General features: G+C 36.6%; 2 protein-coding genes across 2 annotated transcripts; one reads left to right on the top strand and one right to left on the bottom strand.

Moving 5' to 3' along the window:
* Positions 1-555: 555 nt before the first annotated feature.
* Positions 556-16,793, bottom strand: LOC146456122 (uncharacterized). Its single transcript, XM_085093456.1, has 7 exons — positions 16,606-16,793; positions 13,979-14,554; positions 12,915-13,004; positions 4,921-5,054; positions 4,463-4,537; positions 3,104-3,253; positions 556-2,200 (listed from the first exon to the last, which is right to left on the bottom strand). Exons 1-7 carry the CDS (start codon positions 16,657-16,659, stop codon positions 2,071-2,073), a joined length of 1,209 nt encoding a protein of 402 aa, XP_084949582.1. The 5' UTR covers positions 16,660-16,793; the 3' UTR covers positions 556-2,070.
* Positions 16,794-16,828: 35 nt separating this feature from the next.
* LOC146456121 (cytochrome c oxidase subunit 5A, mitochondrial-like) lies at positions 16,829-23,572 on the top strand. Its single transcript, XM_085093460.1, has 4 exons — positions 16,829-16,971; positions 20,312-20,393; positions 21,923-22,192; positions 23,332-23,572. Exons 1-3 carry the CDS (start codon positions 16,908-16,910, stop codon positions 22,182-22,184), a joined length of 408 nt encoding a protein of 135 aa, XP_084949586.1. The 5' UTR covers positions 16,829-16,907; the 3' UTR covers positions 22,185-22,192; positions 23,332-23,572.
* The last annotated feature ends 98 nt before the right edge of the window (positions 23,573-23,670 follow it).

Genomic DNA, 23,670 nt, shown 5'->3' with positions numbered 1-23,670 from the left:
AGATCTGCTTTTCGTGAATAGTCATAAACCGCATAAAAATATATTTGTTTCAAAAGACACCGTCCTAAAGAAAGCGGAGTTTCTCAGACCATCCCGAGATGTGAAGTAACAAAAGGAGGCACTGTTATTTAGTAATGTTTACAACACGAGCAGCAGTGTTTTATTCATTTGGAATTTAAAACCACGAGGCACAGCCGCGTGGTTTTAGACCCAATAAAACATGTGCTGCGAGTTTTTTGAACGGCTTCAAAAACATTCCTGGAAAAGAGCGTGTCAAAAGAGTTCATAACAATGATGCCTTTGTGAACGTTGGAAATTAGCATATAGTATTTCGAAAAAACACATTAAACACCGCATACTAATAAGGAGGGTTTTATCGGGTTTTAAAACCACTACACGTGATGTTTTATCGACCATTTGATAGGTTAATTTTTGGGCTTTTGAATTAAGTTTCAAATGCCTGTACTAGGAAGTTTCTACTGGAACAACTGCCACGGTCACCTCTATACTGGCCTATATACAGGCCTACTACACACAAAGACAAAAAACATCTGATTGAAAGTGATCCTTTCTTTATTAAAATGCTATTGTGTAAAATAATAAATTCCTAATAACAAAATGAAAGTGAAATTCAATTTTATATTAAGAAGTATTTTAAAAATTATATCCATATTTTGCATTCCATCACTGTAAGCTTTAGCTGCAGCCATGCAAATAGTATCTGATTTCTGTACAATCCATATACATGTTAAAACATTGTGATTCTTGGTGTAACTAACTATACTTGGAGATATAGTAATCAATAAACATTTTTTCAATCCATGCTAAAATTTTCTATTATATGAACCATGCAATAAAACTGTATAATTTTAATTATTAGGTATTTACAACAATGAATTTCATTACTTACTGGTAATCATACATCTAATTAATAAATTCACTCTATTGTTTGTATGCCGTGGACAGCACAAATTAAAGGCCTCAGTGAAAGAAGAGCATGTTAAAAGACATTTTTGGCCATAAAAGATAGAAAAACAAAATTAATTTTGTGACTATGCACTCTGGATTTAGCATACTTTCATACTCAGTTTTGCCTGAAGGTTACAAAGTTTGTTGAAAACCTTTCGATGGCCATCAGACCAGGCCAGCAGTATTTAACACAGGCTGTCTGCTGTGACCAGTAAAATCCTTATGCTTCAGAAATGGATCAGCATAATGGATGCAAAATCTGGACAAGGTTTTCTAGTTTGTCTTTCAATTTTTTTTTTCACCAAAAAAATCACTGACGCCCTTCTTGTATCATGAATCCATGTCAAATTACGTTGAATATCAATATCTTGAATAATATGGCAAGAGAATCTGTGAAAGAGTACAAAGTTAACATGGGGAGTGCGGTGGGGGCATGTATTACACCCCCATGCATACGGTCAGTAATTTCTTGTACCATTCTCAGATTTTGCCTACTGTTCAAGGTGACAGTTAAGTGAAATGAAGGTCATGATCACAGACAGAATAGTGGACTGTGAACAAAGGAATAGAAAATCCTGCTCAATTACTCACTGGATTGAATTGTGTTCCAGAAAAAAACACCATTCTGGTAAATGTATTTATAATGTGAACAGAAATGTAAAAGACAAACAAATAACCAAACAGAACACACAAACAAAAAACAAATTAAAATAAAAACAAAACACAAAAAACAAACAATCAAACAAACAAAATCACATCGTTCTTCAAACTTATATGTGGAACAGGTTTTGTCTCAGGACACAAAGCCTATTAGGATTTTGCATTTACGCTTGGAATGGCATGAAAGCCTCTCACTTGCTATTTAATACAAACTAAGCATTTCTGAGTTTCAAGACGAGAAAGTGTTCTATTGTAAATTGCATTGTGAGGACAAGAGACCTAGTATCCCATTTGGATTTCATGCCAGTAAATTCGTTAAAAGCTGCCCAATACAGAGCCCTGAACATAGACAAATTGTGGCAAAGAAAGGTGTAGATCTCTTTCTCCGTTAATCTACAAAGGAAAATAAAAAGGGCTGACTACATTCAGTCCATTTTTATTCTATTCTTTTGTTTGACTCCCAGCTTGGAGTGTTTGAAGAGAGAGTGGAGGAGGCAAGGCATCATGGGATAGATGCTGAACAGTTTTGTCAATGCTTTCATACATCAAGCCTCCCTTAGCTTGCATTTGCCTGGAAACAAGAAAACAATGAAACAAAATTAGGAAAGACATTACAAAGCAAAGACATGCTATGTATTGCACGCGCCCCTGTTACAGCAAGACCTGGTCCATAAAAACACCATGCGCGATGATCATGATCATGTTGGACCATGTTTGCCATTGTGGCTCTAATTTCCACAGTTCTTGTGTTCATGCAATTAGCTGACTGAAACAGAAGCCATCACTGATCGGAGAGTTGTCAAACCAAAGATGTCAAGAAGTCGTCTGCACAAATAAACCAAAACTTTGTCAAGTAGTTAATGCAACTCCTGAGGTTGGAGTGGGCAATTGCAATGCCATGAGTATTAGCTAGAGTTCAGAGCCATGAATTTAAGAGGGAGAAATTTATTGAGCCTGCCAAGAACCAATTTATTGCAAAAAGCTGTAGTTTTGTTAAAGAAAACGTGGCATTTAATGGTAGGCACAGCCCACTTAAAATGTATTGTTAGTAGTAGTAGGTAACAAGAACTAAAACACAGAAATTAGCACTGTTCAGTCTATTTAAGGGGTATTGGGGAAAACAAGTGTGAACTAATTAAGTGGCAAATCATCATCTCTGGGTGCAAAATTGCTCACTGTCAATACATTTTGAGAGGGTTGCATGTAAGATCTTCCATGGCCCTGACTGGCTCTTTGTTTGACACTTCCCCTGGTATGTCTGTGGACACTGATATTGCACTGTAAAATGTTAATAATAGGTTTGATTGACATTAATCAATTTCTGCCTCACTACTATCCATGGACAGCCTGTCATTATGGACAGGAGCTGGAGAACTGGCAAAATATAGTGAGACGTAAACTCCACTAAGTATCCTGACCCTGAATAAATATTATGTCTGCCATGGTAGAAGTTTACGGTATTCTCTGATGTTACCTTGTGAATTCATCATGATTGTCAATGCCATCGACTGTGGGGACTTGTGAGTTGTGTGTCAGCTTTCCTGTCTCATCTTCACTGTCGTCATTGTCGTCTGTGGGTACAGGTTGCTGAGGCGAACGTCTGGGTTCTTTTGGTGAGGTTGACCTGAAAACATGATAAGTGTAACGATATATCACGATCAGTTTTCTGCTGAAAGTTGTTACCCCGGCCAACCATAACTGAGACAAGCAACACAGTGGGAGTATAGAATGGTAAGATCTGAGACTCACTGAGATGCTGAGACCTTCATTAAAAATCCCAGACCGAGACTTAAACACTTTTCTCAAATCCGAACCCTAGATGCCACAATTCAAAACTCTAGAGATCTGAACACGAGACTTTTGCAACTGTCCCCAAACTTTTGCTTGGCTTGCGAGCTAGACTCTGGGACTCAAATTTCAAAAAAATGTACAAGATTCCGAGACCTGATTTATATTTTATGAGCTTGACATACCGAGACTGACTAGTTTGAGATGCCGAGATTTCGATATTCACAGAAAAATTTGCAGAGAACCTTTTTTTCTAGGACCAGTCTATACCCCTCACTGTGGAACAAATTATCATCATTAATAAGAACTCCAGTCAAATAGAAGAAACCAGTGCTAAATGTAAGCTGATGATGTTTATGGTTACGTTTTCTTTTTGTGTGTTATAAAATTTACTCAATCCAATACAGAAGTATTATCAATTAAATTATATTGCTCTATTATTTCACTCTGGCAAGTTAGCAGTGGACTGAAACCCTTGCTCAAAATGAGTAGTCTTCCAATTACATTTGACCATTTACCCTTGATCAAGCCAAGTGCTTGATCAGCTCACTTCGCTTGCTGATTTTTTTTTGTTTTTGCCCTATACCTCACTTGGGAGTCCGTTCAATGACTATTGAGCATTGTCAGTGATACAAAAAAAAAAAAGCTACAAAATGTTCGCTACTGTATCAAAGTCACTGTATAGTGAGACAACTTCAATACAATTATTAATTTAATTACAACTATGAATGTAACAAACTTATTTTTAGGGGGAAAACACTTTTCTCTGCATTTATCTCTCCTACTGAAATACTAGCAAGAGTCACTGCATAAGTGGATGCCAATAAAATATCAGGAAAAGATATATTAATAAACAAAGTGCTGGCTAGATGCAGTAGAAATGCACCTCTCCTAAGCAAATGTAAGAATGTGGTACCCTATGGGTGTCCACTTACATGTTCAGGAAGTTAAACTGAACCGTTTGATATAGCTATAAAGTAATTGCTGGATTTCACATCAATGTGTTGTACATTATACATGTAGCCAGTTTTGAAGGTCAACTTACTTTTCCAAAAATCCCTGAATTCCTGACCTTGCTGCACTCAACGAAGCTGTCAATGATGCAAACAACCCTGATTTTCTGATAAGGACAACACATGAAACATATTCAGCAAAAATATAATATTGCAGTGCTATTTTGCCCTGCATTGCTATAAACTCAATTCAAACCTTTTGATAATTTCAAACTTAACCAAATTAAAAAAAAAATCATTAAGAAATAATTATTAACTATATGCCTCTGGGACATCAATTTTCAATAATTATCTGGTTAAACTTTATTAACATGGACATTTACCTTTAGCTAGTGTTTATAATAAATTTTGTAGTGTCACCTGTATTAATTTTACCTTTTGTGATCATTTTCTTCATTCTCTATGTACATGTTGTAATTTTTTCAAGCAAGCATAAATGCATTGCGTTTGCCGTAAACGTGATACTTCCTAAACCTCTCTATTGTCTAACCTTTCAGCTTTATCCTTGGGTTTGCTTTCTTTGTTTAACTGTTGATTTTCCGCGGCAGGCTGATCATCATCATGATCATATTCCTCATGACTTTCTGTTCTCTGAGACAAAAGCTTTCTCTCCTCTGCTTTAGCCTTAAAAAAAGAGGAAACCATGATCACATTAATTTATTTACAATGGATATTATTCCACTGCCATTTAGCTCAGTTGGTAGGGAGCAGGAGGTCAAGGGTTAGAATTCTGGCTGGACTAAGTACTAACCACCACATGTCATGTTCATTTTCAAAAATTAAACGGATTGCACATTTGAATGTACTGCATAGTTCCAAAGAAATAATATCCATTTGCCCCAAGACCCTCCTTACCACTCTGGAAATTGCAATTTAGCCTCATACTTAATTAAATTTTGTGGCCTACTTGAGACTCCTTAAACCCTCTGGGAATTCCCAATCCCTTCCATATATATACTGGGGTATGGTGGTGTGGGAAAGGGGGTGGGAGGGGGAAGGAATGGATTTTTTCTGGAACTACATGTTAAATATTTGACTAGGTCTTTGAGTTAAATAAAATGAAATAACTTAAAATACTAATATGGTATTCTATTGTTGCTAGCCTGGTAGCTATCCAGCAATAGATCCAGTAAGATCCTTTTTTGTGTTAAGTTTTTTTTTTGGCCAAAAATTAAAGCCAGTGTCTTCTTTTTAAATTCTATGTTATCATTATACATTATTTGAACATTATTTTATAAAGAGGACACTAGTTCATCAAATAAATGCAAAAAGCACAACAGGCAAACATAGCAAAACAGGTAGAAGCAAAATTATTACGAAAACAATCAATGCATAGTAATCATTAAGGTACAAATTATCCTACAGGATCCTACCAAGGATCCTGAGAAACAGTTGTCGTATAGATCATACTCTATTAGGTGTTTTTTTCACTAGTTTAATGCACTTAAATGCAAATTAAAGGAGTTAACAACAAGAGCGGCAACAATGGCAGTGGTCAGAGATTGGTTTAGAGGTGCATGCGCAGTAGTGCGGTGTGGCATTCATGTGGTGAATGTTTCGGCAGTGTGTGGAGTTTCCAGCCAGTGTTGTGTGCTGAGAGCATTCTTCATCTAGTTCTCTTCCTCCCCTCCCCTCCCCTCCCCTCCCCTCCTCTCCCCTCCCCTCCCCTTTCACATTTCCACTTATACTACTTTTTTGTATCCAGTCAGGGAAAGAAAAGCAAAGTAAAAAGTAAAACACAGATGCTTTGAAGTAAAAAACATAAATAAAACACACCAATGCAGAGTGATGTTCTTTGATTAAAGTGAAGACCACATACAAAAATTTGGGCACTTTTAAGAGAAACAAAAAATCAAGCTAAAATTTGACATAAGACGGTTATGCACTATGAGCACTTCAATTAATCAATTCTATGGTTCTCACAGTCTCATTTTTTTGCATGGTGCTGTCTTGGAGTTTTTATTTATTTATTTTTTACAAGGCTTAAGGTTACTTATGGGGAAGAAAGATCGAATTTTTCTCTAATAATTTTTTTTAGATAATTGTTAAAACAAGAAAGGCATGCAAAGTTTTGTGAAAACAGCCGTTAGAAATCTTAAAAAGAATGCGAGCTATCTGAAAAACAAAGTTTTGTAGGAAAAGCGGTGAGCGAGTGAAGGTGTCATAATCCAATTTATGCAGGACTGTGTTGAGATATTACGCAGCAAAATTTACCCGCGATCTTGAATTACCGGCAAATTTGCATATTTTTGTCTACATCGTGTTCATCGCATGTCACGGCGTTGTATGTAAAATTTTCCTGTGAAACAGCATTCCTTTTTGGATTCAAGCATTGCGTAAAAGGTTCTTATGAAGAAAGCGAAACTAGAAAATCACCTTGGGTGACAGTTAAGAAAAAACCCGGCCCAAAGAAGGTCGAAAAATCATTTGACAAAACCAAAAAAAAATCAGCTGTCGGAGAGCGACAAGGGTTCTTGCTACAACCGGTCAGATTTTCTATAACTGCCTCGGCAGTAGAGAAATTCAAGGACGAGAAATCGGATAGTGGAGAGTCGAACATCAGTTCAGAGTCTGAAATCAAAGATGCCGGCGACAATCCAGCCACTTTCGCTGTTGTTGACCGGCTGAAAATAAGCAGCGAACCTCAGCACGCAGCCTCGTGTACTGATAGCGGTGAGAAGTGCGTGTCTCGTGTCAACTCTGCTGGGGCTGCCAGTTTCATGTTCTGCGTCTATCTGCCGTTTTCTTCTTTGTTTTGGTTTAGCCGGTGGCTTTCTCGCGCCAGACTTAACTTTTCCCATAACGAAATCGCTTTATAATATACAGTAACACTAAATGCTTACAGAACTCCCTAGGGAATGCTTCTTTGTGTTTGATTAGCCGGCGGCGTGAGCGCGATGACAAGTATTTTAACGAGGTGCGAAAACTCGGAAAATATTTCGAGGCCGAAAACACGGCTTTTGTTTTTGCGCGAATTCCCCATCTTCAAATGAATTAATAGGGTTTGTAGATTTGCCCGATTTCAACGAAATTTGGCCAAAATGGTCATCTGATATTAATGCATCAAAGTGTGTCAGGCTTTTACGAAATTCAAAATATTTTTCCCGTGACGTGTTAACGTCCGACGGGACTACAAAAATTTTCCATTGTCCATCTTTAGGATGGGCTTTCTCACAAACCAATAGGAATAAAGAAAAAGCCTGACACACTTTGTTAGCCTATTATCTCCTGATTGATACTGTGCAGTCTGTTTGGTTTTTTGCCTTTACGTGACAGTGGGTAACTCAGTTAAGTACACGTTGCTAGTATTGAGTTTGCAGGCCTCTGAGCGCTTATGTATCCAACAAAATAAAACAACAGTGATATTTTCGCAAACTTAAATTTATCAGCTTTACAGTGATTATAGTTTTCCGTGGTTTTATTGAAAGCAGCGCGCGTACGCTAGATTTCCCTGAAGACACTCGCGAAACATGGAAGTAACCTTAACATGTAAGAAAGTCTTGGGCTCAGAGAAAACTGATACTCTTGCCATTTTACAAAGTCTCAAATTATTCACCATTTGCCACAAACAAGTTCTGGGCCACACAAGGATCTGTAGAAGTTTTATTCTGTACAATCTGAACATACATGTAGCCTTCAAGTTCGGGAAGAAAATTTCCCAAAGCTTCTCAAAATGTCACGTTGAATGTAATCTCACCTTAACCTCCGAGAATCCCGTCAATATAGAATTTTTTATCTCATTAATTTATTAACATTTAATATTTATATCTCTGTGGACATCCAGAATCAATAAGTCATCATGTTCACCTTGCAGCTCACTTAAAATGCATAAATATTCAGCTTACACTACACATACTGTTGAATAAATATTAGGGAATTCATAGCTTTTCTGAAAAAATTCTAGTACAACACAAATTAAATACTGCTTGCATTATTGTGAAGAGCTTTTCCATAATGAAAAGGGAATAAAAATAATCCCTTGGACTTGGCAAATAATAAAATATCTAAATTAAAAGAAAATGAAATGAATAATTTCAGCCTACCATCTGTGGTGATTGATATTGTTCCTTCAAAGCTTGATACTACAGCAAAATTAATCTGTTTCTCCCTGTTAGGTTTCTTTCTTCTCATACCACAATAAAATATATCAATAATGAAGAGATTTTCTCCATGAACGCCTTAATTCGTACAAATCAGCTCTTTTTCAAAGGAAGAAACTCTTTCACGTTGCTTTCCTATGGACCACCGAGTGAGTGCACATCTGCCATCAGATCACACAATCATCGCAATTATTTGAGCAAATATATGATAAATTGGACTAGACTGAAATGTCTTTCCATCGACTCTGCTTAAATTTACATCAAATGCCAAGTCTCAGTGACGTTTCTTATCTACTTCTGTGGGAATATTTAGCCAAAAAAAATTCACACAGTGTTTGCTAAAAGGGTATATTGATTTTAATGGAAGGAAAAAGACCAATCAAATCGTAGTGAGACAGTTCGAGCCATTTGTTGAAATATAAACATGTTTGATCTGACAAATTTGCATGAACCTTTCAATGTGATGCCTTTAAAATTTAAATGACAAAAAGATTGATTGTGAATTTATTGCCTGCTACCTGACAAGGATAAAACAATACAATTTTTAATACAAAGGTTGAATGATTTTTTATCAGATTAAAACAACGCCTCAGAATCAAGGAAATGACCCCTTCTGTGAACCAAACAAAATGGCACATTTTTTAATGAAAACCACCAGACTCAACATTTTGTTAACAAATAAAGAAAAAAAACTGGTGCAGAAAACATAACAGTGGAAAGAATTTCCTTAAGTTAATAATTGTAAAAATGTTGAGAAACTAACAGGCAAGCCATTTTTCATCAAGAACAACTAAATGCAAAAGATAGAAAGGATGAAAATAATTTTGACACGTCATGACCATAAAATTTTGCCATAACGACTTAAAACTTAATGAATCTTCAGTTTACACCAAGTATTAAGAAAAATCTTTTTAATTAAAAATTTAATACCTGAGACATGTTGGGCTGGACGAAGGTCATTTTCAACAGTGTCACCAGGATATTGATAAATCATTTATGGTTAAGTGCACATAAAAATGTACATGTATATTCATTTGTTGAATGCATATATGCGAAAGTTCTTGGCAAACCTCACACTTGAGGAATGCTAATATATTTTTTCGATTGACAAAGATATTCACTTAAAACAGATTCTGTCCTGTATTTTACAGGTATTCAGCTATCAATGATAATTTGACAAAAAACTGTCAGACTGGCCACTTTTACAAAAAGGCACTAAAAGCTGAATATTTTTTTTACAAGCCAAACTGATATTTTGTTTTAGCCAAATTGATATTTTTTTTGAAGCCCACTCATGCAAATGCACACCTGTAAGCTGTTAATAATTGCTTCATATTTAGTCTATTCACGGGTAGCTTCCTGAGTGTGGCACTGTTTGTAAAGCTTGCACACGATATTTAACCCCAAAGTGCTAAGTATAAAAATTAATAATACTATCCACCATTCATAAGAGAGCTCTAGCTGCTGATCAGGAGCAATTTAGTTCAAAATCAGCTGCTCTTTGTTTTTTCTGGTTTTTTAAATAACATTGAAAATTGAAACATTGAAAATGTAGTCAACTGTACTTGGCACATTCACAAGATACAGCCTGTACACTGTACTCACCACATAAACATTTACTTAACAAAATCTACAAAAGAGTCCTGACCAGTTTATTGGCTGTTGTAACTAAAAACATTTTCTAGAAAATAATGTCTGTGGCTCAGGTTAAAATGCACTTTAGAAACCTGATTACACAACAGCTGGAGGTATCAGCAGATAAGTTGTCAGGATGCAAACAAGGAAATGTAGTCTAGAATTTTGCCTTTGTGCAAGGTGATACACTTTTTGAGGCCAGTTTCACTACATATTGTGACATACAATAAGTAGTAGTTGTATGGACCAGAAATTGAAGATTGGGCATCCAAAATTAAGTCTATTTTTTAAGTAATTATAACAAGTAAATTTTTCACTGATAGATTTTTTTTAAAGAAGGGTAAAATTCCCATTTCGTTCTGATTAAAACCTTAGTGCAGTAAGATGAAATACCGTCAATCCAGAAATGGTATATTGAGGATTTTGAGATCCGCCTAATAGAAAAATCAAACAATGATTGACATAATAGCTCTGGACTTTATGGCACCCCACGTCTTTATTATTGTGTGAGGGAAACTAGAGAACTACATTTAAATGTAGGAAATTAAAAATGCTGTGTCTAGCACCATTTTGTTCACATTTCCTGCGGTGTGAGGTTTCAGTTGATGGCTAGCTATTAAGATTGACATTTACCAAAATTAATTCAAATCAGTGGAAAGTGATGAAAGTTTTTTGATGTGCACTGTTATCACTTTAGACCCAGAACTACATGTTTTTGACGTGTAACACAAGTTTAGTACCTGTGAGGTATGATCATTCACAATCATAATACTTATTATAAAAGCTTCATGTACATGACTACCTTATATTTCAGCACGATACTCTCTTGTGGTTCTGTTTCGTTATCATGATAATTCTGATGCGCACATGGTTTTAGGTTTTGACGCCTTGGGGGAAATCCTAACTGCCTTGACCAATTTAATTAAAGGCTACTAGGCAGCACTTTCCTGTGGTGCTGCTTATTAATCACTATGCTGATAAAGTTAAATTTTGAGAAAGTGACTGCAAAAGAATCATCTTTTTCTCTTAAATCAATGGAAAGGTGTAAGATCCTCATGCGCAATAAGTGCACGTGCCTCACAAACGTATAATATACACTCACTCCAGACATTTCTTTTGAAGGCTGCGCGCAAATCATTGACAGACAGCGTAAAAATATGACTGTTTTGCAGTCTAAATGAAAGGCACTGGGCAGTAAACTCTTGTATTGAGCTATATGCTTTCTTCTTGAGTAGTACTCTCTTTCTTCTAATGTTGTTCATTATGCTGTACAAGGTGGATCTAACATACCTGTATATTGAGTCTGTGGTGGATGAAATACTACCTAAAGTAATTCTGATCAATTCCAATAAAAGCTACTGAGCAGTATTTCAGTGTGGTACTGTTTATTGCTGTACAAGGTAGTTTATGCTTTTGAATCTGTGGATCAAATCCTTTAAACAGTTGACAGGCTGGCTCCAGAAATATCCTGCATCAAATTTTAGGTTTGTGGCTTGATTGTTTGACTTGGAACAATTAATTTTTTGCATTTAATTGGCAAGACATTGGACAAACATTGCCCTGTATTTTGTTTTTGGCTATCATTTTCAATACAGGAAAATTCTTTGTATACATGCAGGTTTCTTTTGCTGTTTCAGTTTAATGCTGACTTTGTACATTCATTTCAGTACTGTAAAACATTTGAAATGGAAACAAAAGAACTCATAAGCCTCATTTCAGTTTGTGAACAAAATCAAAGTAAGGGAGTGGAGGCATATACCATCAGGGAAAAAAACACCTGGCAGTGCTTACATGATTGATTTATTAGCAAAACTACCTGCATGCATAATTGGCCTCTGTTAAGCTCCCCTCCTAGTCCACTGAACACTCCCCCACCTGCCCCCCTTTGTGAGACTGGTATAAATTAGATTAGTAAAGCCCCAGGGGGGAAAGAAATGTGGTATATTATTCATGGCAATACACTGTACTTAAATCAGTAGTGAAAGGATTAAACTTGTTTGAGGTAATTTTTTTCAGTCATTGGCACAGGTACACTGTATTATAATAGGAAAAAGGAAATCCAAGTTTTCCCAATGTCAGGAGTCAAACCTACATGATTGTATAACCTTCCAAATATAATAATATTTATGACTAGTTTGGATGAGCACTCTACCACTGAACTAAGGATACTCATTGGAGCTAGGCCATTAAACTATGTGACAAACAACCTGCAAACCAGCTGCAAGGATTTGAATGTTGATGAGTGTAAAAGAAATGTTATGTTACATGTACATTGTATGTTTTAAGCCTGGTGAATAAATGACAGAGTTTTTTTTCAGTCAGTTACACAGGCATACTTGGAAAAAAATATGAGTTCTCCTAAGAGGAGCCAAACCTCCATGTACATGTATGATCTTCCAGATTATATTGATTTACTTGACGAGTTTGGAATTGCTCTAGTACTGAGCTATAGGAGACTCATGGGAGCATCAGGGTCCAGTTGTCCAAAGCCCGATTAAGCTAATCCTGGATTAACAAGAACTTTGGTTCCGGTTTAATTACACAACAATGAAGATTTTCAAAAAGATTTTTGTCCCTCAGTTTTCATGTTGACTTTTCCTTACCACTAGCTTAACATTACAGTTTCAAAACAATTTAAACAAGCAAGCAGAAAACCTCAGTTAACTTTTAATCACTCGAACAACCAGGTCCAGACCATTGAACTGGGATTTAACTTGTTAATTGTTCAGTAGTCAATGATACACTGTACCTTCAGTTCATTATGTTGACACTGAATCACACTTAGTTCACTCTTCAGTTTCTCATCCATTTCAGCCATTTTGGCATTGAACTTTTTTAGCTACAAAACAAGAACAAATACACAATTTATTTATTTTACTATAGCCCTGTATACACCAGTTATTTTGAATTTGAACAGTCAACGAGGGGCCAGATTCAGATCATGAAGCCTTCTTAAGTTTAGATGTATCCTAGATATTGTTTGTAAACAACAATCTATTGTTGTTCCAACAATAGACTTTTGTCAAGAAACAATTTACTTACTTTAGGATGCATATTAACTTAAGAGGGTTTTGTGAATCTAGCCCTCAATTTTTAAACGGAGGAATTTGCCAAGATAAGTGTAACCTTGTATTTAACATTTTACAATCAAGCTGAAGGTTTTGGTAGAAAAAGAGCATTACGAGTGAAAATGCATTTTTCAGGGCTGGCAACTCTCCTGGATAATCCGGGAGTCTCAAGATTTTGAACTGTATCTCCTGGTCTCCAGATTTATGTCTGTAATCTCCAGATTTTGAGCCGTATCTTCTTGTCTCCAGATTTATGTCTGTAATCTCCCAGATAAGTGAGGCAGTTTGCTATTTTTTGTAGACTCGACTGTGTGACAAGAAGATTTGAAATGTTTAGTGGTGTTTCTGGTGCTGTTAAATGTCTTCCCCCCCCCCCCCCCCAACTGAAGCCGTGAATTTGGCCTTGATGCGACGCGTTGTAAGGCGCTTTGCTGGCGAAGTCATGTTCTCCTTATTTGAAGGCGTGTGAGGTTGACAGCCTTGATTTTTATTGTTGCCTTATTCTGTCATATGCAAAATGTCTGACTTCACAGTACATGTATTAAATACATACATATACTGGATAGTTTGCTTCATGTACATGTATGCTATCACAAGAATCTACATGTACTGTCTACAATGTCTCAGTGGTAAAGTGTGAATATCACCCTAATCTCCTATTCCAGTAAAACCTTTGACATTAAATTTCTGGACAGCCTAATACAGCGATACATGAATATGAAAAAACATACTACGCACTGCATACCTCGATTTCACTTGAAAACACCAGTCCATTTGAAGAAACATAAAATCCATTTCTCAGCTTGCCAAAACTGCTATAAATAGGGTCTGGTTTAGCATGTGAGTCCTTGTCCTGGTGATATAAAACATCCAACACAGATCCCACCCTGCTTGTGGCAAAACTTCCTTCAAGTTTTTGTACTGCATGCAAAGAAAGAACACCAAAAAACTTTCTTCTCCATGTTAGATCATCTAGCTTGATATTAAGTTTCTTTTGAAAGAAACTGCCAAGAAGTGTTCCCCATGTGTAAACAACTTCTCTTTTCATAAAACCTGTGCCACACCATTGAGATGCCATACTGTTAGCTGAAAGAGAGCCTTTCTCAGAGGTGCAACCTGGGTCACTGTGATACAGAAATGAAGTTAAATCTTGTACAGTTTCTTGCAATGGTACATTTAGGTTTTTGCATTGTATTTCGTTTTCTCCATTCTGGTCTGGAAAAGCATCTTCAATCAATGATTTAATAATGTTTTGGTCAAGGCTTATCCCTAGTGCATGAGGCCTATTGTATTCCTTGAAAGGAGACCACTGAAGATTTTCCTATAAAAAAATAAAAGCAACTTAAGAAAAAGATACAATTATTAGTTGTGGTTACACTTAGCCCTTTTACCCATGGGTAACTAGCATTTTCCCACAGGTAAGGATGTTTTTGTGTGTAACCGCTTTTCCCAAACCGAAACTGCCTTTGGGTTATTTCCATGGATACATCAAAGAGAACAAAAGAACTTCCCATGACAGTTCCTGAACTGAAAAGTATGGTTTATCTGCTCCCTGAGGTCGCTTGGCCAATCATCATGCAGAACGTAGCTTACACAGGGAATCGCCTGCTATGCTCTGAGTTGACCTCTGATACGCTTGGCTAATTTCGCGCTTACTGTACTGATAGCACAAGGTGACATGGCAGGGTTTCGTGCATCACTGTGAGTATTTCTTTCTTTATTTTCATGAGTTCCCTCTTGAGGCTATCAGTTTCGAAGTTGATCAAGTTGTAATCTTTTTGTTTATCTGTTTATACGAACGCTAGTCAAACCGAAGAGTCTTACTATTACAACTAACGGGTATTTCTTTGCGCCTTCTTAGCTGTCTTCTCGCAAAAAACTGTTGGATTGCTATATTTATGGAGGACTGTCCAAAAATTAGCTGGAGAATCACTGAAATTAAGCTTACAAGATCTCGATTTGTGTCATGCATGTCGATCTGTACGTTTCCCACCAAACTGCATGCATGGTCAGTGTGAAATCATATCTAATTATATTTTACCCTGACGGGAGATTTTTCACTGTACAACCGCATCCCCAAGGGTAAAATGAAACCTGAGCTAAACCGAACCCAATTAAGCCATTTACCCTCCGGAAGGCCCAAACCCAAGGTGTGTGTAACCACGACTATTATAAGAAGTGAAGTTGAACGTAATAACCTGTAATTCCTATGTGTCTGTAATCTACAATATAACATGTAAAATTCAAAGGTTCTGTATACTCTGGTATCTGTCACCAAATTATGAACTTTTAGATCAGCTGGTGTCTTTCAAAAAGACCTATGGTGATACAGCATTTATTGCACAGTATTTGCCCCAAGGTTATGGAACAATCTACCACTTGCCTAGTCTCCATCGCAGCCGTTTGTTGTGTTGTCATGCAATGTTCCTCCCCACAAATGGCTGCTCACATTCAAACCACATTCCTTTCCCGATTTTAGCCAATCACAGCTACAGTTCCATTTTCTGGAACTGCCTTGTCCCAAATTGTTTATGGGGAGGAGTGTTGCGTGACAACACTAAAAACGGCTGCAAGGGAGACTACCACTTGCCTTGCACAAGTCAAACTCTACCGAAGTTTTAAAAAGTCAAAATGTCTCTGGCTCGCAAGGAAAACGCTAGTCTCACTTTTACCATTCGCCATCCCTATTTCTTTTGCATGATATACTGGCAGGGTGTGCTACAGAAGTTTAACATACGTACAACAAAAATATTAATGAAAATGAAAGTTGTACCATTAATCTACCAATGTTGTGTTAATTAAATAATATATATTGTATTACTTATAATTGAGAAACGTTCAGGACTAAATTGTAATGTCTAAGGTTAGTTTAAGTGTGAATAAAGTTGTTTAAAAGAAAAACCTCTTAGGTGCAAAACCAAATTTGCATCACATCATCGGCTGTCATATATAAGTAAGAATTACATTATAGCCTTCCATGCAGTTGGGGGGAGTTAATATAAGTTGTATTAACTTTCCTCCAAAAAGCAGCTGCCTGGGAGGCTATCCCCCATACATTCAGGTTTTCCTTTTAATCTGATATAATTTCTTACAAATTATTTTGTTACCATTGCAGTTGTGTTTAACCCCGGCATTTCAAGTTCTTTCAAATCTGCAACTGGTCCTGCAACTACGTACGTGGGCGGTGAAAAAGAATCCCGACTTTTCTCCCTGTTTAGCACTTTTTGCGATAAATGGAATCTAATTTAACAGATTACACTTACTAATTTACAGCAAGAGAAATCGTAAAACCACCGAGTCAAATCAATTTCTCACGGTACGTGGTACGTTTCAAGGTCAAGCTGTCATGCATTTCTAATGAACTCTACTTACTTCTTCGTCTTTCCAATCGCCATCTAACTCATTTTCCTCGTCCGCGAAGCTCATTTAAACCCCAATAATATTTTCTAAGTGATTCTGCTACATCTTGACCGGCTGGGAAGGCGATTATTCTTCAAAGAAACTAAAATTATTAGGTTGAAAAACCAAAAACAAGTCAGCTTTCGAAATGTCACCTCCAGTTCTGCTCCTGCGATGTTATTTGACAGCGGTGTCAAGTTTTCCTCGCAAGGTTTCATGGGTATATTTCTGGTCGCCATTTTGAAGGTCATTGAAGGAAGAAAACTTGTCTGAAAATGCTTCGCTGTGCTGCCCGGCGTTTAGTTTCTCCCTACCTCAGAGGAGTTTCATCCTCGTTGGGTAAGTTTTTATTTCTGTTGTTGACGTTTCTGGGGAATCAAATTGATTTAAATGGTTTGGTGTGGGCTTCTTCGTGTGCGTAGTATCGCTTGCTAATGTCGCCCCGACGATACGTGCGTATAGTTCAACCAGCTTACTAAGCGAAAATCTAATAAACACGTCCATTATTTCTGAAAATAAATCGTCTTCTTTCTCCATTGTGCAGTAGTAATTGGCTTTTGCTCGGAGTCAAAAATATTTATAAGCGTTGTTCAGACATAATTTTGTGACCGTTTGCCGGTAGCCAGGACGTAACATGTCGATCAAAGTCGATCATCGAAAACGTAGTCGATAAGTCGATAATACTCGATATTTGTCGATAATTATCGATTGACAAGTTGAATTTGTCGATAAAAGTCGATAATCACAAGAGCGAGTTGAATTTGTCGATAAAAGTCGATAATCACTAGATTTTCAACTGAAGGAAATGTTATGGAAGTGTAAACAGCCCAAAATGAAATCCGTGTGGCAAATGACTTGAATAAAGTTCAATAAAAACTGAACAACCAAGTGGTTTGCTTTCATTACAGAAGGCTTGCTTTGAGAAATGATCGATCAACACTGATTAACACCTGTTAACACATACTGATTGCCGATTGACTGCATCAGCCGAGTTAAATCTCCTCGAACAACTCAAACCGATCAACCAACCTAGTTCCCAGGGTCTCTCTTCTTTCCGTTGGACGGGAAGAGAGACCCTGGGGAAGGGCCAATGTTAGGTGTCACCGGTAAGGGAGTGGAGCCGCCCAAAGTTTCCACTAGGCAGCGCTAGGATGCAGGAATATGGTGAGCAGCAAAGTAATTGACAATTTTTCATCATAATTTTTTTCAATCAGTTTTAACATGTACAACCAGGTACTCTTCTCTCTTAAATCAGCTTAAATTCACTGGCTAAATTCCCCTGGCTTGTATGTTCCTTGTTTTTCCTTCCTTCGGTGGTTATTGTACCAGTCCGCAACTGTATCTTCGTGGCTGGCCGCCCAGGTTAATTTTATGACAGTTGTCGGTGAGAACATTTCTCAACTGTTTTCGCAGGGAAACTAATTCCAGGCGCAGTTGAATTTGTAAAGAGTTGTGTACATTTCTTCGCGTTCAGTTATAACAGGTTTTAATCGTTAGAGTGACAATAGGAGCCAAACAGTGTACTACGAACTTGTCAGAAAGTATTTCTGAGGTTCGATCTGAAATTATTTGCTTATCAAGTAATTTTGATGGAAGGGATAGTTTGTCATGTTTAGTTTTTGTTATTAGTTTTTTTTTTATTGAAGCATCTAACTACAGTATAAAATCGGCAAAATAAAGTCTTGGAAGAGAAAAAAACCAACTTTAGTCGTGCTGGGTCATGTCACGCTGTGTCACGCAGCTTCCATTGTTCACTGTTCAATGGATGGCAGCACTGTGTAACGCTGGTAAAGATCAACGCGTCGAGACTAAATGTTATATCGAAAACAAAAACAAAAAAAGATTCAAGGGAACAACAGGCAAGTTCAACTACACCTTTCATTTCTATTATCTGCTATTGTCATACATGATGCACAAATAACTGACAAATAAGCGTGTGCGTTCCTTACGACACTGCTTTGTCTCTCGCCAAACATCGGATTTTTTAATTTCGATACTTGTCGATTGAAATCGATCAAAGTCGATCAAAATCGATCAAAGTCGATAATCACAAGAAACTATGTGATCGACTTTTATCGAATTCCGATATCTGTCGATTAATTAGTATCGAAATCGATCGACAACGATCGACTTTTATCGACTATCGAAATTATCGACATGTTATGTCCTGCGGTAGCTGGTCGAGTCCCTAGGGGGCTTCATGAACTTGGAATTAGCGGTTAGGAATGGTGGACTTTTTTGGGGGTGGAAAGGGTTTGACAGGGTCTTTTTTTTCCTGGCATCTGCAGTTGATGAAAATTGATGATGATTGAAACACCAATCAAGCAATTCAATCTATATCATCTGATGGAAATTAGTTAACTGATATCGATTGTTATTGGCCAATCGATAATCATAAGAGAGGTGCCAAAAATTATATGGATTACTGTTGATTGTTATTGGTATTTATCAATATCCCATTAACAGAGAAGAATGATGGTGTCAGATGCTATTCCATCTGCAAACAAGCTCACACTGTGTACGTGTAAACCAGTCTTACAAAAATTTTCATGAATGTAAAAGAATTGATTCAGTAACAACCAACTTCAGCTTTTGTTATGTCTCACAACTTGATGAAGGGATGTGTTGTTTTAATGCAAGCACCAAAACAGAGGAACAGTGCCTTGCAGTGGAAGTTGCACCACTGGAAAATCTTTGAAACAAAATGGCCACCTATTCTTTTGTCCCTTCAGTTGTACTATTTCAACAAGGAGAGTGATTGACCTTGTTGCTTACCTTTTCATCTCCTGTTTTTGCCAGAAGTACATCTACAGTATGTCGTTTCCTTGTCTTGTGTTCATATGGTTTTCATGTATGTCCATACATGAATGTTGAGGTTGTTATAGTATATTTCTTAGTATTCTGTATGATAGAAGGAAATACAGTATTTCGCCATTTGTAGATGACATTTTACTCTTGGAATAAAGACCAAGAGATTGCTGATTCCAATTATTGATTGTTTGGGGCATTTTGCAGTTAAATAATTATTATGCTGAAAGGAGAACGGAAAGTGCATTGTAGCATCTGAATGGGCAGACTAATATTAGACAATGAAATGAGTCAAGGAAAATTAACAACAATTGCTGGTCAATTGATGATAATTGATGAACAATCTGTGAGAACCAATGACAAACTGGTGACAATCCATCAAATTATAAAATAAGTGTAACTGTTTCACAGTAACTCAGACATAATTTTCTGGTAATTCAAGTTATTACTTTACAGGGTAAGAATGGTAACCGTACAATGAAATGAGTAAAAACTTGATATTGAAAACTTTATATAAATGGTACAAACATTTCACAGCATTGTTCCTCCAGACTTTGAATATTATTACCCAACATTCTTTTAAAGCATAATAAATTAAATGCAGTCACCTTCTTCTACTTGATAAGCTCCATGCAAAGAAACAACTAATATAACTGGTGCAGTGACAAAGATATGTCCCAAGAATCTCTTGGCAGATAATCCAAGATGGTTCCGAAAAAAAGAGCCCAGGCAGAAACTTACAAGTGAAAGATTTTGCTGGCTTTTGTCACAGGTTTCCCAATACACAGAACTCCCACCCACATAATTAGGCTGCATTCTCATGCACAAATCATTCATTGATTATCCCTTTGATCTATTATTCAAATATCAGGTGTTACCTCTCGTAAGATGAGTAGCAAACCAAAGGAGTCAGATGAGGAATTTGATGCCAGATGGAAAGCGTATTTTGAAAGGTAGGTGAATAATAATAATAATAATAATAATAATAATAATAATAATAATAATAATAATAATAATAATAATAATAATAATCTTTATTTGTGCTTTTTTTCAATGTACATAGTTGATTCTTACAATCTTGTAGTCGTAATACATAGAATTAAATTAATTATTAGTTAAAATAATGTGCAAGCAAGGAAGCTAAATGAACCATTTGGTTATCTTGTTAGCCCCCTGGCTAATTTAGGTTCTAAATAGCAGGCAAAAAAGGCAAAAAAAAAAAAAAATTGAAAAAGCAAAAGGAAGGAAGAACTTATTAGTTGTAAAATGTTAACTTATGTTACGAGGTCAGCATAAAAGAAAATTAGTTCATTTGTTGTTCTGACAGTAAATAACGTATAATTTGTTTCGGAAAAGCAGACACACTTTGTATGAGTTTTTTTTAAAGGAGTTGGAAGGTCTTTTCAAATATCGGTTGCCATGAAGGAGATTAATTGTTTACCTACACCATCCATGAACAGTCAGTACATATATACCGAAATCTACAATGCCCATCTTGTTTGACAGTTTTATGTAACTTCTACAGTGCAGTCCTGTCTCGAACTCAATCCATTTGTGTCAGTGTAACACTGTTATTTTACTCCTCATATCTTGAACCACTGACATATCAAAACCCCAATAAGTTGAATACATTTCCATCTCTGTGAAATGGTTTTCTCACAGTTTTGCCCTTGATTCTCCAACATGAACAAATGCTATCTGCTTTCCTAGGGAAAGTTGGTACGTTTTGAGACATTGACAAAGCCACAAAATGTCATTTCTTTTAAACTTGCTGTTCATATCGGAAATATCACTGCAGAATGTTTTTGAAATTTCAGTCCCGTTGCTAGGAAATTTAAAGGGCTGAGATGTGTAGTATATTATTATACAGACTACATGTTTGTATCAATAGTATGATAGCTTTGTTGTACTTTTTGGTACAAGCATTAGTCTATAACATTGTTGACTTATATAATATGACACTTTTGTCATTATTGTAAACCAACCCACTGGTCCCCATGATGTTTGAGATTATGTGACACCACTGTGATACCTTTTAACCGTTAACATTCCAGTGTCAATACATGCATACTCTTCTCGTAGTAGCTCTCCATACATTTCTTATGGTGCAAGTAGAGAGATCTTGTTTGAACCTCAGAATGCTTTATTTTTGGTGACTATTATTTTCCTTTATTCTCATTACATAAATGTCTTATCAGGTTATGATATTTTCAAGAGAAATTAGTTGTGTTTCATTGTTCAAGCTTGATGGTTACCCGGGCAGCAATATCCACATTTAAAAGTGTGCGAAACAATATTTTTTATTAATGTGGCTATCAAAGGTAGCTACTTGTGGGTAGGTTGTGTGCATGACAGTATGAACTAAAGGGTTGTTGTTGTTGTTGTTGTTGGTTCAGTGTTTGTTTAGTCCTTAGAAGTGAGAAGCAATTGTAAAGGTCACTACTAAACTATCTTTCTTTATCTTTCTTGTCCATTGATTTAGACCAGACATTGATTCATGGGAGTTGCGTCATGGGTTGAATGAACTCTATGGCAAAGATCTGGTGCCCGAACCCAAGATCCTGATTGCAATGTTTAATGCTTGCCGTCGTCTGGATGATTATCCCATGACCCTCAGGATTCTAGAAGCTGTCAAGTCAAAAGCTGCAGGAAGCAGTGAGATCTATAACTACATTCTCTCAGAAGTCAAACCTACCATGGATGAATTGGGTCTGTCCACACCAGAAGAACTTGGTTTAGCATAATGTACAAGGTATGTTAAGCGTAAGGAATTTTTATGTTGTTTCAGCTCACTGCGCACTGTGCAATGTTTTGTCATTACATGTTTGAAGAGCTTGTTATGAGAGGGGCATAACATAAATGTGCCGTTTTAGCCTTCAAATCCACATAGCATCAAATCAGCTCTATTTGGGCATACAGTCTGAGTATCTGGAAAGAATACTTTATTTGAATGTGTTGTTTTACCCAGAAGTTCATATTTGAAGAGTTAGCCCATTATTACACCTTAAAAATGAAGCTACTCAAGCAAGGCAGTGTTATTATTTTGTATCCTGATGTCAGACTGTTTTAGAAAAAAATAAATTAATCAGCCAAGTACATGTATCTGAAATTTTTCTTTTGCATGAATTGCTCAAGTTAACCCTTTAACCCGGAATATCAAAGAACAAATTCTCCTATCTTGTCCCCATACTTTTCTTATGAATGTACTGAGGAGAAGATTAAAATATCAAAACAATTAATCTTGGGTGATCATATCCTTAATTCTCTTGACCTCAGGGATAGAATAATTAACAATTATCCCACTAGAGCGCATTGGATATGAGACGATAGATAGCCGATGAGGCGCCTAGCGCCAAGTTGGCTATGATCATCTCATATCCAACAAGTGCAAGTGGAATAATTGTTTATTAAAAACAATCAAGAAATATTGCTAGAATTTTCCGATTTCACTTTGCAAGAACAACCAAAAGGCAATTTAGTGGTCGCTATTTCTCGGCCATGGTATAATGGTTCATATACCTTGGCCGCTAAGCCAATCAAATCTCTGGAATTACATTATATAATGATCAAGTTTTTGATAATAGATTACCAGTATGGTGATGACCAACTGACCACAAAAATACAGAAACCGACAGTTTATAAAATAATGTGACCTTTTGAATCTGTTGAGCCAAACCTCTTTGTCTTCTAAGAGGTCTGCTGAGCTGATTGATGGCAGTGAAAACCGTAATGGTTGAATCTTGAACTTCAGAGTCTGCATGTTCTTGAAATGCACAGTAAAAATTACCACCCAGAAGTGTAGGCAGTTGAATTTCGTTTCAACATTTGAAGTGCAAATTATACTTTTCTACGTATAGTAAACATTAAGGGGCTGTACGTTATTTGTTTCAGATCTTTTGTCCCAGGTGGTCTTGATTTCATCACGTTTGATGCATGTGCTGCAGTGTTTAAAGAAGAGTGAAAGAATTAAGTTCTTTTAGATAAGTTGTAAACAGGTTCATCTCAGGATTGGTTTGTGTTAATTGTAAGGCAATAATAAACTTGATTGTGTAATTTTGATAATTGCATCAAAACCCTTGCTTCAGTTCTTTAAAAAATTAAAAGGTGACATGATGATAGTTTGCAAAAAAAAGTGTGGCATTGTGTTTTTATTTTGGGGGCGCTGAAGTGAGCTGGTTAGCGTGTTGGACTTTCAACCGGAGGGTTGATGGTTCGAGGTAACGTTGGTCT

This window comes from Pavona decussata, unplaced genomic scaffold (genome assembly GCF_977016875.1).
Source record: "Pavona decussata unplaced genomic scaffold, jaPavDecu1.1 SCAFFOLD_260, whole genome shotgun sequence".
NCBI classification, from domain to species: Eukaryota; Metazoa; Cnidaria; class Anthozoa; order Scleractinia; family Agariciidae; genus Pavona; species Pavona decussata.
Note: the sequence above shows the minus strand (reverse complement) of the source record. Positions and strands in the feature narration are given on the sequence as shown.

Bases quoted from the DNA above. Each gene is read 5' to 3' on its own strand.
- LOC146456122 (XM_085093456.1), bottom strand. From the start codon at position 16,659: ATGAGCTTCGCGGACGAGGAAAATGAGTTAGATGGCGATTGGAAAGAC. The intron at 4,538-4,920 runs GTTAGACAATAG...TGTCCTTATCAG, and splicing joins CCCAAGGATAAAGCTGAAAG to AAAATCAGGGTTGTTTGCAT. The intron at 2,201-3,103 runs GTAACATCAGAG...TCTTGTTTCCAG, and splicing joins AATCATGATGAATTCACAAG to GCAAATGCAAGCTAAGGGAG.
- LOC146456121 (XM_085093460.1), top strand. From the start codon at position 16,908: ATGCTTCGCTGTGCTGCCCGGCGTTTAGTTTCTCCCTACCTCAGAGGA. The intron at 16,972-20,311 runs GTAAGTTTTTAT...TTCAAATATCAG, and splicing joins AGGAGTTTCATCCTCGTTGG to GTGTTACCTCTCGTAAGATG. The intron at 20,394-21,922 runs GTAGGTGAATAA...CCATTGATTTAG, and splicing joins TGGAAAGCGTATTTTGAAAG to ACCAGACATTGATTCATGGG.